We start from the raw sequence: 17806 nt of genomic DNA, 5'->3' as shown, positions 1-17806 counted from the left end.
CATTTTGATCGCTGTGGTAGGTTCTACCACAGCGATCAAAATAAAAAAATAATAAATAAACCCCCCCCTTTATCACCCCCATAGGTAGGGACAATAATAAAATAAAGAAAATATTTTTTTTTCTTTTACCACTAGGGTTAGGGTTAGAACTAGGGGTAGGGTTAGGGGTAGGGTTAGGGTTACGGGTAGGGTTAGGGGTAGGGTTATGGCATGTGCACACAGAGCGGATCGGCCGCGGATCCGCAGCGGATCGGCCGCGGATCGGCCACGGATCCGCAGCGGATCGGCCGCGGATCGCAGCGGATCGGCCGCGGATCGGCCGCGGATCCGCAGCGGATCGGCTGCGGATCGCAGCGGATCGGCCGCGGATCCGCAGCGGATCGGCCGCGGATGGGCCGCGGATCCGCAGCGGATCGGCTGCGGATCCGCAGCGGATCCGCAGCAGATTGGCCGCGGATCTGCAGCGGATTGGCCGCGGATCCGCAGCGGATTGGCCGCGGATCTGCAGCGGATCCGCAGCGGATTGGCCGCGGATCTGCAGCGGATTGGCCGCGGATCCGCAGCGGATTGGCCGCGGATCTGCAGCGGATTGGCAGCGGATTGGCCGCGGATCCGCAGCGGATTGGCCGCTGCGAATTCGAAGCAGTTTTCCATCAGGTTTACAGTACCATGTACACCTAAGGAAAACCAAATCTGCTGTGCCCATGGTGCGGAAAATTCCGTGCAGAAACGCTGCATTGTATTTTCCGCAGCATGTCAATTCTTTGTGCGGATTCCGCAGCGGTTTACACCTGTTCCTCAATAGGAATCCGCAGGTGAAATCCGCACAAAAAAACACTGGAAATCTGCTGTAAATCCGCAGGCAAAACGCAGTGCCTTTTACCTGCAGATTTTTCAAAAATCGTGCGGAAAAATCTCACACGAATCCGCAACGTGGGCACATACCCTTAGGGTTAGGGTTGGAATTAGGGCTAGGGTTGGAAATAGGGTTAAGAATAGGCTTGTGGTTAGGGTTACGGATAGGGTTAGGGGTGTGTTGGGGTTACAGTTGTGGTTAGGGTTGGGATTAGGGTTACGGTTGGGATTAGGGTTAGGATTAGGGTTGGAATTAGGGTTACGGTTGTGTTGCGGTTAGGGTTGTGGTTAGGGGTGTGTTGGGGTTAGGGTTGTGATTAGGGTTATGGCTACAGTTGGGATTAGGATTAGGGGTGTGTTGGGGTAAGTGTTGAAGTTAGAATTGAGGGGTTTCCACTGTTTTAGGCACATCAGGGGTCTCCAAACGCAACATGGCGCCACCATTGATTCCAGCCAATCTTGCGTTCAAAAAGTCAAATGGTGCTCCCGCCCTTCCAAGCCCCGACGTGCGCCCAAACAGTGGTTTACCCCCACATTTGGGGTACCAGCGTACTCAGGACAAACTGGGAAACAACTGTTGGGGTCCAATTTCTCCTGTTACCCTTGCAAAAATAAAAAATTACTTGCTAAAACATAATTTTTGAGGAAAGAACAATTATTTTTTATTTTCACGGCTCTGCGTTATAAACTTCTGTGAAGCACTTGGGGGTTGAAAGTGCTCACCACACATCTAGATAAGTTCCTTCGGGGGTCTAGTTTCCAAAATGGGGTCACTTGTGGGGTGTTTCTACTGTTTAGGCACATCAGGGGCTCTGCAAATGCAATGTGACGCCCGCAGACCATTCCATCAAAGTCTGCATTTCAAATGTCACTACTTCCCTTCCGAGCCCTGACGTGTGCCCAAACAGTGGTTTACCCCCACATATGGGGTATCAGCGTACTCACAACAAACTGGGCAACAAATATTGGGGTCCAAATTCTCCTGTTACCCTTGTGAAAATAAAAAATTGCTTGCTAAAACATCTTTTTTGAGGAAAGAAAAATGATTTTTTATTTTCACGGCTCTGCGTTGTAAACTTCTGTGAAGCACTTGGGGGTTGAACGTGCTCACCACACATCTAGATAAGTTCCTTGGGGGGTCTAGTTTCCAAAATGGGGTCACTTGTGGGGGGTTTCTACTGTTTAGGCATATCAGGGGCTCTGCAAACGTAACATGATGCCCGCAGACCATTCCATCAAAGTCTGCATTCCAAAACGTCACTACTTCCCTTCCGAGCCCCGGCATGTACCCAAACAGTGGTTTACCCCCACATATGGGGTATCCGCGTACTCAGGAGAAACTGGACAACAACTTTTGGGGTCCAATTTCTCCTGTTACTCTTGCAAAAATAAAAAATTCTGGGCTAAAAAAATATTTTTGAGGAAAGGAAACACATTTATTATTTTCACGGCTCTGCGTTATAAACTTCTGTGAAGCACTTGGGGGTTCAAAGTGCTCACCACACATCTAGATAAGTTCCCTTGGGGGTCTAGTTTCCAAAATGGAGTCACTTGTGGGGAGTTCCTACTGTTTAGGCACATCAGGGGCTCTGCAAACGCAACCTGATGCCCGCAGAGCATTCCATCAAAGTCTGCATTTCAAAACGTCACTACTTCCCTTCCGAACCCCGACGTGTGCCAAAACAGTGGTTTACCCCCACATATGGGGTATCAGCGTACTCAGGAGAAACTGGACAACAACTTTTGGGGTCCAATTTCTCCTGTTACTCTTGCAAAAATAAAAAAATTCTGGGCTAAAAAAATATTTTTGAGGAAAGGAAACACATTTTTTATTTTCACGGCTCTGCGTTATAAACTTCTGTGAAGCACTTGGGGGTTCAAAGTGCTCACTACACATCTAGATAAGTTCCCTTGGGGGTCTAGTTTCCAAAATGGAGTCAATTGTGGGGAGTTCCTACTGTTTAGGCACATCAGGGGCTCTGCAAACGCAACCTGACGCCCGCAGAGCATTCCATCAAAGTCTGCATTTCAAAACGTCACTACTTCCCTTCCGAACCCCGACGTGTGCCAAAACAGTGGTTTACCCCCACATATGGGGTATCATCGTACTCAGGAGAAACTGGAAAACAACTTTTGGGGTCCAATTTCTCCTATTACCCTTGGGAAAATAAAAAATTGTGGGCTAAAAAATCATTTTTGAGAAAAGAAAAATTATTTTTTATTTTCATGGCTCTGCGTTATAAACTTCTGTGAAGCACTTGGGGGTTCAAAGTGCTCACCACACATCTAGATTAGTTCCTTGGGAGGTCTAGTTTCCAAAATGGGGCCACTTGTGCGGGAGCTCCAATGTTTAGGCACACAGGGGCTCTCCAAACGCGACATGGTGTCCGCTAATGATTGGAGCTAATTTTCCATTCAAAAAGCCAAATTGTGTGCCTTCCCTTCCGAGCCCTGCCGTGCGCCCAAACAGTGGTTTACCCCCACATATGGGGTATCATCGTACTCAGGACAAACTGGACAACAACATTTGGGGTCCAATTTCTCCTATTACCCTTGGGAAAATAAAAAATTCTGGGCTAAAAATCATTTTTGAGGAAAGAAAAATTATTTTTTTATTTTCACGGCTCTGCGTTATAAACTTCTGTGAAGCACCTGGGGGTTATAAGTGTTTACTATGCATCTAGATAAGTTCCTTGGGGGGTCTAGTTTCCAAAATGGGGTCACTTGTAGGGGAGCTCCAATGTTTAGGCACACAGGGGCTCTCCAAACGCGACATGGTGTCCGCTAACGATTGGAGCTAATTTTCCATTCAAAAAGTCAAATGGCACGCCTCCCCTTCCGAGCCTTGCCGTGCACCCAAACAGTGGTTTACCCCCACATATGAGGTATCGGCATACTCAGGAGAAATTGCCCAACAAATTTTAGGATCCATTTTATCCTGTTGCCCATGTGAAAATGAAAGAATTGAGGCTAAAAGAAATTTTGTGTGAAAAAAAAGTACTTTTTCATTTTTGCGGATCAATTTGTGAAGCACCTGGGGGTTTAAAGTGCTCACTATGCCTCTAGATGAGTTCCTTGGGGGGTCTACTTTCCAAAATGGGGTCACTTGTGGAGGAGCTCCAATGTTTAGGCACACAGGGGCTTTCCAAACGCGACATGGTGTCCGCTAACGATGGAGATAATTTTTCATTCAAAAAGTCAAATGGCGCTCCTTCCCTTCCAAGCCTTACCATGTGCCCAAACAGTGGTTTACCCCCACATGTGAGGTATTGGTGTACTCAGGAGAAATTGCCCAACAAAATTTAGGATCCATTTTATCCTGTTGCCCATGTGAAAATGAAAAAATTGAGGCTAAAATAATTTTTTCGTGAAAAAAAAGTACTTTTTCATTTTTACGGATCAATTTGTGAAGCACCTGGGGGTTTAAAGTGCTCACTATGCTTCTAGATAAGTTCCTTGGGGGGTCTAGTTTCCAAAATGGGGTCACTTGTGGGGGAGCTCCAATGTTTAGGCACACGGGGGCTCTCCAAACGCGACATGGTGTCCGCTAAAGATTGGAGCCAATTTTTCATTGAAAAAGTCAAATGGCGCTCCTTCCCTTCCGAGCCCTGCCGTGCGCCCAAACAGTGGTTTACCCCCACATATGAGGTATCAGCGTACTCAGGATAAATTGGACAACAACGTTCGTGGTCCAGTTTCTCCTTTTACCCTTGGGAAAATAAAAATATTTTTGCTAAAATATCATTTTTGTGACTAAAAAGTTAAATGTTCATTTTTTACTTCCATGTTGCTTCTGCTGCTGTGAAACACCTGAAGGGTTAATAAACTTCTTGAATGTGGTTTTGAGCACCTTGAGGGGTGCAGTTTTTAGAATGGTGTCACTTTTGGGTATTTTCAGCCATATAGAACCCTCAAACTGACTTCAAATGTGAGGTGATCCCTAAAAAAAATGGTTTTGTAAATTTTGTTGTAAAAATGAGAAATCACTGGTCAAATTTTAACCCTTATAACTTCCTAGCAAAAAAAAAATTTGTTTCCAAAATTGTGCTGATGTAAAGTAGACATGTGGGAAATGTTATTTATTAACTATTTTGTGTCACATAACTCTCTGGTTTAACAGAATAAAAATTCAAAATGTGAAAATTGCGAAATTTTCAAAATTTTTGCCAAATTTCCGTTTTTTTCACAAATAAACTCAGAAATTATCGACCTAAATTTACCACTAACATGAAGCCCAATATGTCACGAAAAAACAATCTCAGAATCGCTAGGATCCGTTGAAGCGTTCCTGAGTTATTACCTCATAAAGGGACACTGGTCAGAATTGCAAAAAACGGCAAGGTCATGAAGGGGTTAAGACAATAGCATAATGGCAAGAAAATAAAGTACAATATTAGAAATCTATGTATAAAAGTGGAGAAAATCCATAGAAAACATAGTGTTTATAAGTTTTGTTGTCTCCAGAAAGTCTAAACTATTATTGGTTGTAGAGTTTGTGGCAGATGTTTCTATCCAGACCACAAAATATATAATATGCACAAAGGACAACAGACAATAATGGCCCAAACAATTCCATAAAACCCATAATATAGGCAGCATGATAGTTTGAACATGTAGTATTGTGGTAGGGGATTCCATTGTTTAACTACTCTAACTGTAAAGAATCATTTCCTATATAGATGTATAAATCTGATCACGCACTGCTCAAGTCACCTGACCGCTGCAGCCAATCAAAGGCTGCAGCTGTTGGTGGATTGGTGACGTCCCCTCTAATTGTGTCATGAATTTTGGGGTTCAAGTCCCACCAAGAACAAAACATGCAAGGAGTTTGTATGTTCTCCACGTGTATTTTGGGGTTTTCTTCGGTTTCCACCCACACGCCAAAGACTCCTAGGGAATGTAGATTGTGAGCCCTGATGGGGACAGTGATGATGATATCTGTAAAGTGCTATGATGATGATGGCGCTATATACGTGAGTAAAATAAATAAAAATCAGACCACAGTCCAGAGGTCCTAAAAATAGAAATTCAAGATTTAAAACTGCCTAAAAAAATGTCAGCCTTTTAATCCCAAAATAAACGTATGATGAGACAAATTTCATCTCTCATTGTTGATGTCTGTTGTAAACAACAAAGAAAATTAAAAAATTAATAAAGCACCATGCTAGCGTTTTGGTTTTTTTTAGAGCTCAAGTGGCGGATTTAAATGGTAAGCTCCCTGCTCAAATTCTTTTTTTTTTTTTTAATCAGATACATTTTTATTAACAAAATTCAAATTGACAAATGCAATTTTGTCAAAACAGACATGTTTACATATTTCAAATTACTCCCTTACCCGTCCATTCCTGTCCCTCCCCCTATTATATATAAGAACAGAAACAGGACAGTAATATACATTAAAATAGCATTCTATTGGGATCAGCCCCTCTCCATCCACGCTTTCTACAGTGTTTCAAAGGTTCCCCCCCTTTTCTTTTTTCATAAATACTCTTTTCCATATTACCAATAAGATCAGACTGTCTGTAAAATTCTCGCAGCGTCGGCGGTTCTTCACTTATCCAGTGTCTGGTGATTAATTTCCGTGCAACATATAACAATCTGGCTATTGCCAGTGTATGACAATAACGCACCCGGATCTCCTCCACATAGCCCAAAATGCGTATCACAGGGTCCCTTTCAAACATATATTCTCAATTACTTCCCCCACATCTAACCAATATGAGTTCCGCCTCGGACATTGCCCCCTCGGACTGACACCTCGGACACTCAGAGATCTGTCCCAACCCGGCTCTATACAGCCAATCTGGAGTTCTATATACTCTATGGAGCGCGTGGATCTGCGAGAGTCTCCCCGGGTCACTTAATGATAACTGTGGGACATATTCCACAATATCTTCCCATTTATCCTCCCCAATTCTTCCTCCCATTTCTCTTTTGCTGTGATCCGGTACCTGTTTAGAAAGGTATATAACAAATCTTTGTAAATATCTGAAACCACCTCTTTTGTCCTCTTTTGGTCTCCCCTTCGCGCAAACATAGTCCACCAGAATATCTTTATGAATCTCCATATTGACTGTTCTACTCTGTGTTATGTAGGCATGCCTCAGCTGTCTATATTGAAACCTACAGACCTCCGGTAACCCGTAGATCTCTTGTAGTGTCTCAAAGGGTGTCAGTCCTTGTGCATTTTGTATTTGGGCCATATATTGAATACTCAGTAACTTCCAATTTTTGAATTCCCCCATTTTAATAAATTCCGGTAATACTTCGTTATACCATATTGGAGAAAGATTTGTCAGGAGCCTTTTTAATTGCCTCCCATACCTTTTGTAGTAGTGTCAAAGTGGGATAGGCCGTTTCAAACTTCCTAAAACGACCTGCCTCCAAGCCCTGAAATAACGGATCCCTTCCCAAAAACTGAACCAAAATCCTCTGAGCCGAATTCATGCCATTCACCTCCCTCCAGCCTCTCATCTTCTGAGTCTGCGCTGCCAAAAAATAGATCCAAGGGTTCGGAAGTGCTAGTCCCCCTCCGTCCTTAGGCCTCTGCAGTAATTGCAGCCTTATTCTTGGCTGTTTTGATGGTGCGAAACCATCATTGGGGCAGCCATATGGGGGCATTGTGCAGTACGTACCCCTGTCCCCGCTCTTACACTCGCCTTCACCTTTTACTTACGGCACTCCAGTCCTGCGGCTCCATCTTGTGCCTGTAACTTCTGACTGGCCAGAAATCACAAGTTACGTCACGAGCTCAATGCAAGTAAATGAGAGCCAGAACGAGGCTTTCATAGACTTGTATTGGAAAGTGACCTCCGGCTTACTCCATGACACACGGGAGCTGCCGGAAGGTCACCTTTCGATGGGAGTAACGCTGGGAAACAATGAAGATGGCGGCAGGTGAGTATGAGACAGGGGACAGGGGAATTACATTTAAAGCACCACTCCAGCCGTGCATTAAAAAAAAAAAAACAAACCAAAATGCTGGAGTGGGGCTTTAAGACAATAAGTTAAGTTAATAAATCACCTCATTTTCTACTTTTCACCTTCTAGTGATCCTGTCACTTCTACATTGAAAAGGGCTAACTTATAGGTACAATTTGATTTTACCAGTTTAATATTCTTAGTTTCAGTCCTGATTTAGCCTTTCAGGGAAAGCCAGGAACCAGAACATTGCTAAATTGTCACTTCAGAACAAGCGCACTATCAAGACACGTGTCATAATGTTAGAAATGTCTCTATGGACCCATCTTCCTGCTCAGAAACATCAGAAGGACAAGGAGGATATAAAAGAGTTAGAGAGGAGCGGAGTCCAAGGAAACTGCAGGATGGAAAGTCTGCTCGTATCAACCTGGGCTCCTGGGTATGACACATGTTCATTGCTACATATATATATATATATATATTTATTCCTACATATATATATGAGACATGTTTATTGCAGATTTACTTTTTATAACTGGTACGGTTTTTTCTATTCTCTTGCATGTATTTTTCATGATCCTTTCAGTGACCTCTATTATATCATTTAGCCATTGTGCGTGAATCCATTTAGTTTTACATCTTAAAATCCATTATAAAAACAATTACAGTTCAGGTGAATAAACGAGTGGCCATCTGCCATAGTGATTGTAAATGACGTTCTATCCATGTCCTGTTTAACATTCTCCATTTTACTATGTTGGAAAGATAGAACTTCAGACACAAGGACTGGACATTAAACCAGTGGAAATCTGTACTGAGGTCCGATGAGTCAAAATCTGAGACTTAGAGAATTGAGTACCATTATTATTGGGGGATGTGAGATTAGACTATCAATATTGTAGAATTGACTATGAAGGGCATAATGCAGTCGTAAATGATGATCTTCCTGGATTTGTGAAAATGACCAAATGGTGTTTCCCAAATAAACGTCACTAAGGCGCTAACATTACGTGCTTACCAAAAGTTATTATCCATAAGTGTTACTAGGTGGTCAACCATAGGATTGCTATGGCAGTCAGTGGTTCTTCAGAGACTTGACGCAAAGTAGGTGTAACACCGGAGTAAGGAAATGACCGACGTGCGGCGCAAACGAAGGAAAGAAGGTAAGGGGTGCCCTGACGATGGGGAGAAGGGAAACTCCTAAAACACTCACCTGAGACTGCACCCTGCTCTCCCTATCGTCCCTACACGGGTCCTTCCTCCTCGGCGCCATCACGTGTCTAAGCCCTGGCTGGTCCTGAGCTAGCCCTAGCTAGTGAGTAGTGCAGCAAGACAGTAGTTTCACTACTAAGGAAAGGAAACACATGGAGGGAGACAAACAGGGAGAAATAAAAAAGCAACTGCAATGCCACAGCTTAAACTGTAACAGAGAGGACAGTATAGAAAACCTATAACCGGCAGAGGAGACGGCTAGGCGCAAACTTAAATAATGGATGGAAGTTGCAGCAAACTGCAGCGCTGAATGGCAGTGGAGTAGCCTGCATACCTGCCATGGCCTCACTTGTTAATTCACTCTGCAGTAATATATTGAGATCATCATTTGCACTGCACCAGCACAATGCTTCCAACAAACCTCAAGGCTACGTAAGGAGCATGTGACAAAGAAGGAGAAAGTTGGAGGCTGCCTCAGCTGACATGGCCTCTACATTCGCCTGACCTTAGCCCAACTGAGATGTTTTGGGATGAGAAGGCAAAGCAGCCGACAAGAGCTCAGCCTGTCTGGGAGCTCCTTCCACACTGTCCAAGCCATTCCAGGTGTTGACCTGATGGAACTGCTGAAAAAACGCCTAAGGGGTGTAAAGCTGTCATCAGAGTAAAAAGGAAGGGGTGCAATGAGGAATCTAAGGTGTAACACACATTCTGATTTGTTTCATACGTGTTCCTTCACTCTTGTTTCCGCATTACTTTGTGGTTTTGCTGCCTTCAGTCTGAATCTAAAATGTGCACATCCCAATAAAAACAAGCAAAACAACCGCATGCACAGGAGTGTACAAACCTTTGACTGGCGCTGTATCTGTCCATATTGTATCACACTGTAGAAGTGCCATGGAATATGATGGAATATGATGGCAATAAATGGAATATTCACGATGAGGAAATGATCTCATTAATACAGAAATTTACAGTGAAACAAGATGGACGGCTCTTACCGATCACTGACACAGATGTGAAGTTTTCGAGTCCACACGTTGTTCCACTGGAGTTTTCCTGCAAGAATCCCACAGTGAATATGAGAGGAAAGGGAAAAAGGGATCCTGGATTATCTTACATCCAGGTGAATGAGAAAAAAAGAAATTACAAGTAAAGGAGAAGGATCTCCTCAAGTGATGATCAAGCAGAATTACCAATCAACCTCATCATTTACACATTGACGAAAATGTTCCTGTTAATTCTCTGTATGAAATGATCTTGATCTACGGTGAAGTGGACGCTGTGTTCAGTCACACCAGTTTTGCAGCATAGTCACCACTTTTACAGTAAAGCAGCATTTCATCACTACTGAAGATTGACTGTTCCCTCCTTCAGCGCTCATCATGTCCTCCCTCAAGAAGTCTCTTGTCTAGACATCCTAGCCCGGGCTCGTACATCATGTTTCCATTATCATATGAATGGCAGGGTGTGTGCGTCACTTACCTGGGTAACAGATGGTACCAAGGTGATCTATCGGAAGGAGACAAGGTGGCAAAGGGAGAGCGATGCTCTGGATCATGTTCTGCTGGGAAACCTTAGCTCTCGGCACAGATATGTACAGTATGTGACATGTGCCAAGACCAAGTGTACCTTTCATCACAGTGACATTTCTTAATACCAGTAGCCCTATTACCACAAAATAATGTGATCTAAGTGTTTAACTGTTTCTAGATCGTCCTATGGCTTTAAACATCCGGATGGTCCACATGTTACTCTGCAGTGATATTCTAAAATGTCACCGCAGAGTCAACAGCGGTACAAGACTGTGGAAGAGGAGGAAGCCGGCTGTGAGGGACGGCTGGACCCCAATAGAGAAGATAGAAATGGTATATCGCCATCTTGGCTGTCCTGATTGAGCACTCTGTATACAGTAAAAGAAGGGCTGACAACACCTTCTCCTCTGGACCCAGGAATCATGTGACAACCGAGCGTTGGAAAGTAGCAGGAGCTGCTGAGTCCTAATTGTTGTTTCCAGCCCCACAATCTCACATGTATCTTACATAAAAATAATTACTATGGAAGCGGAACACATTTAGAAATGTAATTTATTGTCCTTTATGGTGGTTAAAATTATAAATAAATTAAATGACAAAAAAAAAAAAAGGGACATGCAAATGGCGAAAAAAAAAATGAATACATTTTACGAATGACCGAACTAGTAGAACTTCAGAGTTCTTGCAAATAGATGTGTGAAAAAACCCCGAAAATGTGCCTGGTTGTGAACTGGTGTGTAGTAGAAAAATAAAAAACTAGGAGGAGAAAAACAGCGCAACAGGGTTTTATCCGAGGGAGATAAAAATGTTAAATAAGGTTATACTAATCTGATTTAGTTATTTATACACAATATTTCCATGACTTCTAAATCCAGCTGCTGCAGGTCCAACGGGTCATCAGACCGGGAAATCACAGATAAGGAGGATAATCTGCGCTGTGGTATCACATCTGATAGATCCAAGTCCAGACAGAAAGTATTTGTGGTTTTTCTTTATTCCTCCGACGCGTTTTGAAGTACCACAGACGTCTTCATCAGGACAAGAAAACCAGAGTTTACAACACAGTGCGGCTACATTTATAGTGATGAAAGTTCATCACGGTTCATCAGAAACAAAAGAACAAAAGGTTTTACAAGTTTGGTAGAGTAGAATTGACATAGAAAAATATATCCAAACTATTACCATTTTTAATATATATTCTCTTAAGTTGATTCCAAGGGGAAGAAGATAAAAAGAAAAGAGAACAGGAGAAACATGGATTTGATTGTAAGAAATATCTGTCTAGGTTTTGTGGATTCGATTGTTCATTCTGTAGTACTTCAAAACGTGTGGACTGAATGAAGAAGAACTGCAAATACTTTCTGTCTGGACTTGGATGTATCAGATGTGACACCAGCAGCGCAGATTATCGGCTAATTCTCCTTCTCTGTAGTTGTGAACTGTGAGATGAGGCTTTAGCTTTGAAATTCCCCGGATCTCAGATTGAATATTTCTATGTAAGATAACAGGAGCTGATCTGCAGTTCTCCGCAGCGGCCGCTACATACTGAGCACAGCTGTGATGTCCTGACTCCATTCAATCTTTACATCCAGCCACGGCCAGAGCTAAAAATCTGATATCGATATTATATGTCTGGACAACCCCTTTAGGCTATGTGCACACTCTGCGGCGTCCTCTGTGAGTTCTCCCGCAGCGGATTTGATAAATCTGCAGGGCAAAACCGCTGCGGTTATCCCTGCAGATTTATCGCGGTTTGTTTTGCGGTTTCCGCTGCGGGTTTACTCCTATACTATTGATGCTGCATTTGCAGCAATATGCAGCATCAATAGTAATGTTAAAAAAAATAAAAATTGGTTATACTCACCCTCTGATGTCCCGATCTCCTCGGCGCTGCACGCGGCGCTCCGGTTCCAAAGATGCTGTGCGAGAAGGACCTTCATGACGTCACGGTCATGTGACCGCGACGTCATCTCAGGCCCTGCTCGCACAGCAACTGAGACCGGACGGCCGCGTGCAGCGCTGAGAGGTGAGTATATCATTATTTTTTATTTTAATTCTTTTTTTTAACACAAATATGGTTCCCAGGGCCTGGAGGAGAGTCTCCTCTCCTCCACCCCGGGTACCATCTGCACATTATCCGCTTACTTCCCGCATCGTGGGCACAGCCCCATGCAGGAAGTAAGCGGATCAATGCATTTCTATGTGTGCAGAATTGCTGCGATTCTGCACAAAGAAGTGACATGCTGCGGGTTGTAAACCGCTGTGTTTCTGCGCGGTTTTTCCCGCAGCATGTGCACAGCGCTTTGCGGTTTCCATAGGGTTTACATGTAACTGTAAACGCTATGGAAACTGCTTCGGACCCGCAGCATCAAAATTGCCGCGGATCCGCGGTAAAACCCGCAAAGTGTGAACATGGCCTTACTCTGTAGAGGAATTGTAGGAATCTCATCTCATCTACCTGATGATCCCGGGGGACATCTTCCTCCTTCTCTGACCGATCCTGGGAATATAGAGGGCTGGGACTTCTCTCCGGGGGATTTCTCGGACTGGATCCATCTATAGGAAATAACCGCAGTGACTGAATACATTGTCTATATGTGATGAGCAGATGATGGGGAATCTAGACGACTCTCAGACCTGTTCTCTACAAACCAGGAAGGTCTCCTCTTACCCGGAGATGTGATGGGCAGGTGATCCTCCATCATGGCGTCCTTGTACAGATCCTTGTGTCCTTCTATATACTCCCACTCCTCCATGGAGAAATAGACGGTGACGTCCTGACACCTTACAGGAACCTGACACACACAATGACCCACCATTAGCAGACCCCTCCCCCGGCGTTATTGTCTAATGTCCCAGCATTCCCGGCAGCACTCACCTCTCCGCTCAGCTGCTCATTGATCCTATTGGTCAGTTCTAGGATCTCCTGCTCATGTATCAGTGAATGAGGTGGAGGCTCGGTGATGTCACTCGGGGTCCTGCTCCGCCCTCCTGACACACGGGGGGTCACACTCTCCCCAGACGACGTCTTCACTACTGTGTGATCCTGTGTATGGGGAGACGCCGATCACTACACAGAGGCCAAGAATCCTTCACCTTTCCCGTCATTTCCCTGCTTTATTCCTAGAGATCAGAGTGATGTGATGTGAAGATCTCACCTCTCCATTGATCCAGTAGATTATCTCCAGGGTGAGGTCTAATATCCTAGCCGCCATGTGGTCTGTGTCCTGCTCCATCCTCGGGGGGTCACTGATGGAAAGGACCATCGTCTATTACAGGAAAAAAACAAAAAAGCCCAGTACACAAGGAACCTGAGGAACAGGAGATAAATCACATTCAAAAGCACAGCGGACAGAAAAGATGCCACAAAAAATGTAAAATAAATCAGCAGACACGTTCCCGTCCTCACTCCTGTCTTCAATTATCTGTAGTCCCCCTAACCTCACCAAGTCCTGTATATCATCCGCACAGCGATGCCCATTAGTGTCCCCACACAGTACGGTATCGCTCTCATGGCCCCCGCAGTCCTCGCCATATTGTATCTGCCACACACAGTACTTTACAAGCCCCTGGATGCATTGACAACCCCAACAGGCCCCAAACTGACTTTGGCCCTCCTGAATGCCTTTTAACTGCTTGACAGCGGCACTTAAGAGGTTAAAATGATTATTTTGATCAAACGGAATAAACATTCAATCAAGTATTTTACACATTGACAGAAATGTTCCTGTTATTTCTCTGCTTAAAATAATCTCAGTCTATCTGTGCTCGGTAACACCAGTCCTTACATTATTCATCACAGTCACCGCTTTTACAGTAAAGAAGCCTTACGTCACAGCTGGAGGTTGAACCTTCTTTTCTCCAGTATATTCACAATTTTCTCCTTCCTGGGGGCCGTACTGTGAAAAGCTGCTTACAGGGAGTCTTACACTTAAATATTTGTACAATTTTATCACGTCCTCCCCTTGGATCTCAGAGATTTCTTCTCACTATTTTTCCTCGTATCTCAGGATCTCCAAGCCTCATATCACTTTAATATTCTCTTCAGAGAGGGCTCTAAATCTACCACCACCTATTGAACGTAGTCAGACCCTTTAACGAGCCTCGCCACATGACTTGGGATAAGAAGCCAAACCAGAAACTCCATTTGAAGACTCAGGTTTCAGAGTTTTACGCCTCCTCTGTGCAAAGCTGAAGGTTTGATTTCACTGAGTGGCAGAACTCTGACTGGGTGTCTAAGGGAGAACGTTTCTCCTTGTGGAGAGTGCCAAGGCGGTGTAAGGAGACTCATAGGCCATGCATATAAATTCACAGAGGACCACTGCATGGCCTATAAGTCTTGTTATGCCGGCTTGGCCCTCTACACAAGGAGAAATGTTCCTCCTTAGCTTCTCTTTCTACCAAACTGAACTTCATATTTTGTAAAGGATTAAAGGGAACCTGTCACCCCGTTTTTTCAGTATGAGATAAAAATACCATTAAATAGGGCCTGATCTGTGCTGGACAATAGTGTATTTTGTGTACCCTGATTCCCCACCTATGCTGCCGAAATACCTTACCAAAGTTGCCGTTTTCGCCTGTTAATCAAGGTGGTCCGGTCAAATGGGCGTGGTGAAATCGCTTCTTCTCCCCCAGATCTTGCTTATCTTTCCGTTGGTGGCGTAGTGGTTTGCACATGCCCAACAGCGGAATTCACTGCGCAGCTGAAGAAAAAGAGCGCGATCTGCGCTATTCACCGCTTTATCGCTGGCGGCGGCATTCTTCCTGAGGCCGCGCGTGCGCAGATGGAGCGCTCTGCTGTCCGGGGCTTCAGGAAAATGGCCGCGGGATGCCACGCGTGCGCAGATGGAGATCGCGGCGGCCATTTTCCTGAAGCCCCGGACAGCAGAGCGCTCCATCTGCGCACACGCGGCCTCAGGAAGATGGCCGCCGCCAGTGATAAAGAGGTCAATAGCGCAGATCGCGCTCTTTTTCTTCAGCTGCGCAGTGCATTCCGCTGTTGGGCATGCGCAAACCACTATGCCACCAACGGAAAGATAAGCAAGATCTGGGGGAGAAGAAGCGATTTCACCACGCCCATTTAACCGGACCACCTTGATTGACAGGCGAAAACGTTGAGTTTGGTAAGGTATTTCGGCAGCATAGGTGGGGAATCAGGGTACACAAAATACACTATTGTCCAGCACAGCTCAGGCCCTATTTAATGGTATTTTTTATCTCATACTGAAAAAACGGGGTGACAGGTTCCCTTTAAGATTAAAACTCACACTTCATGTAGGATCGGCGTCTTCTACACCAGAAACAATCGACTTGCGTCAAATTTATTAAAAGATGCATTTTGAAAAACCAGAAAAAGAAATGTCTGACAGATAAGAGCAGCCCAGGACGTGTGCCGTTCTCTGTTTTAAATCTGGTGACCACAGCCAAGTTTTTAGGTTTTGGTGAGAGCAGAATAAAAAAAAATTAGGGGCAACTTTTTCACTATAAAATTAGGTGAAAACCAAATACAGTTCATGTAACTAAGCTGTGACCGTAAGACTCTCACCATCAGCCTCAGTGTTCTGCCCTAGAAACAGCTGCCTGGCATTGTGCTCTCATCTGTCATCTACATCTCACTGCAGAACTTTCCCTTTATCCAAGTTACATCTCAATCTCCAGACAGCAGGAAGCGTCACACAATCTTATATAAAGAGGAAACCATTTATACTGACCACAAGCGGCAATAATAGGATCTGCTGGAGCCTCCAGTACTCGGCGCGGCGGCCGGAGGTTACTAGAAGGTTCATTATATCACTCTATAGAGAATGTACAGAAATCTCATCTCATCTACCTGATGATCCCGGGGGACATCTTCCTCCTTCTCTGGCCGATCCTGGGAATATAGAGGACTGGGACTTCTCTCCGGGGGATTTCTCAGACTGGATCCATCTATAGGAAATAACCGCAGTGACTGAATACATTGTCTATATGTGATGAGCAGATGATGGGGAATCTAGACGACTCTCAGACCTGTTCTCTACAACCCAGGAAGGTCTCCTCTTACCCGGAGATGTGATGGACCGGTGATCCTCCATCATGGCGTCCTTGTACAGATCCTTGTGTCCTTCTATATACTCCCACTCCTCCATGGAGAAATAGACGGTGACGTCCTGACACCTTATAGGAACCTGACACACACAATGACCGGCCATTAGCAGACCCCTCCCCCGACGTTATTGTATAATGTCCCAGCATTCCCGGCAGCGCTCACCTCTCCGCTCAGCAGCTCAGTGATCCTATTGGTCAGTTCTAGGACCTTCTGCTCATGTATCAGTGAATGAGGTGGAGGCTCGGTGATGTCACTCGGGGTCCTGCTCCGCCCTCCTGACACACGGGGGGTCACCCACTCCCCAGACGTCTTCACTACTGTGTGATCCTGTGCATGGGGAGACGCCGATCACTACACAGAGGACAAGAATCCTTCACCTTTCCCGTCATTTCCCTGCTTTATTCCTAGAGATCAGAGTGATGTGAAGATCTCACCTCTCCAGTGATCCAGTAGATTATCTCCAGGGTGAGGTCTAATATCCGAGCCGCCATGTGGTCTGTGTCCTGCTCCATCCTCGGGGGGTCACTGATGGAAAGGACCATTGTCTCATAAGGGTCCTGTACATAAGGAACCTGGGGAAAAAAGGAGAAATTGGTGAAAAATCTCACCTGAAATAATCTTTTACTTGACAGATCGTTACGAAACTGTGCGGCCATTATGCAGAACTTTATTATAGCGCCCCCTACTTAAAATCAGATCCCAGAACAGACACAAAAGTCAAACTTCTACCTCTCCTCATTCAGGGCTTCTGTAGTTTTTAGGGTCCTAAACATAATTCCTGGCCCCAACAAGCGTCAGGGCTTTAGGTGCTGTCCTAGAGACCTCATATGACAAAGATACCAAATGTAAATTTTTGGTGAAGAATCAACAACAAGTGGAACACAATTGTGAAGTTGAACAAAATGTATTTGTTATTTTACATTTTTGTGGAAATTCAAAAACTAAAAAGTGGGGCGTGCAATATTATTCGGCCTCTTTACTATCAGTGCAGCAAACTCCCTCCAGAAGTTCGTTGTGGATCTCTGAATGATCCAATGTTGTCCTAAATGCCTAATGATGATAAATATAATCCACCTGGGTCACCAGATACTGATGATGGAGGTGACGGGTGGTCACTAGTGATGAGCGAATATACTCGTTGCTCGGGTTTTCCAGAGCACGCTCGGGTGATCTCCGAGTATTTATGACTGCTCAGAGA

General features: G+C 44.6%; 1 protein-coding gene across 1 annotated transcript in view; it reads right to left on the bottom strand.

Moving 5' to 3' along the window:
* The window catches only part of LOC143803641 (uncharacterized), a 164317-nt gene that overhangs the window by 84335 nt on the left and 62176 nt on the right, over nt 1–17806 (bottom strand). The window contains 6 exon segments of the mRNA XM_077281423.1: nt 13399–13566; nt 13679–13789; nt 16351–16448; nt 16564–16687; nt 16771–16935; nt 17043–17180. Of these exon segments, the coding sequence (XP_077137538.1) occupies nt 13399–13566; nt 13679–13789; nt 16351–16448; nt 16564–16687; nt 16771–16935; nt 17043–17180 (804 nt within the window).

This window comes from Ranitomeya variabilis, chromosome 2 (genome assembly GCF_051348905.1).
Source record: "Ranitomeya variabilis isolate aRanVar5 chromosome 2, aRanVar5.hap1, whole genome shotgun sequence".
Lineage (NCBI taxonomy): Eukaryota > Metazoa > Chordata > Amphibia > Anura > Dendrobatidae > Ranitomeya > Ranitomeya variabilis.
Note: the sequence above shows the minus strand (reverse complement) of the source record. Positions and strands in the feature narration are given on the sequence as shown.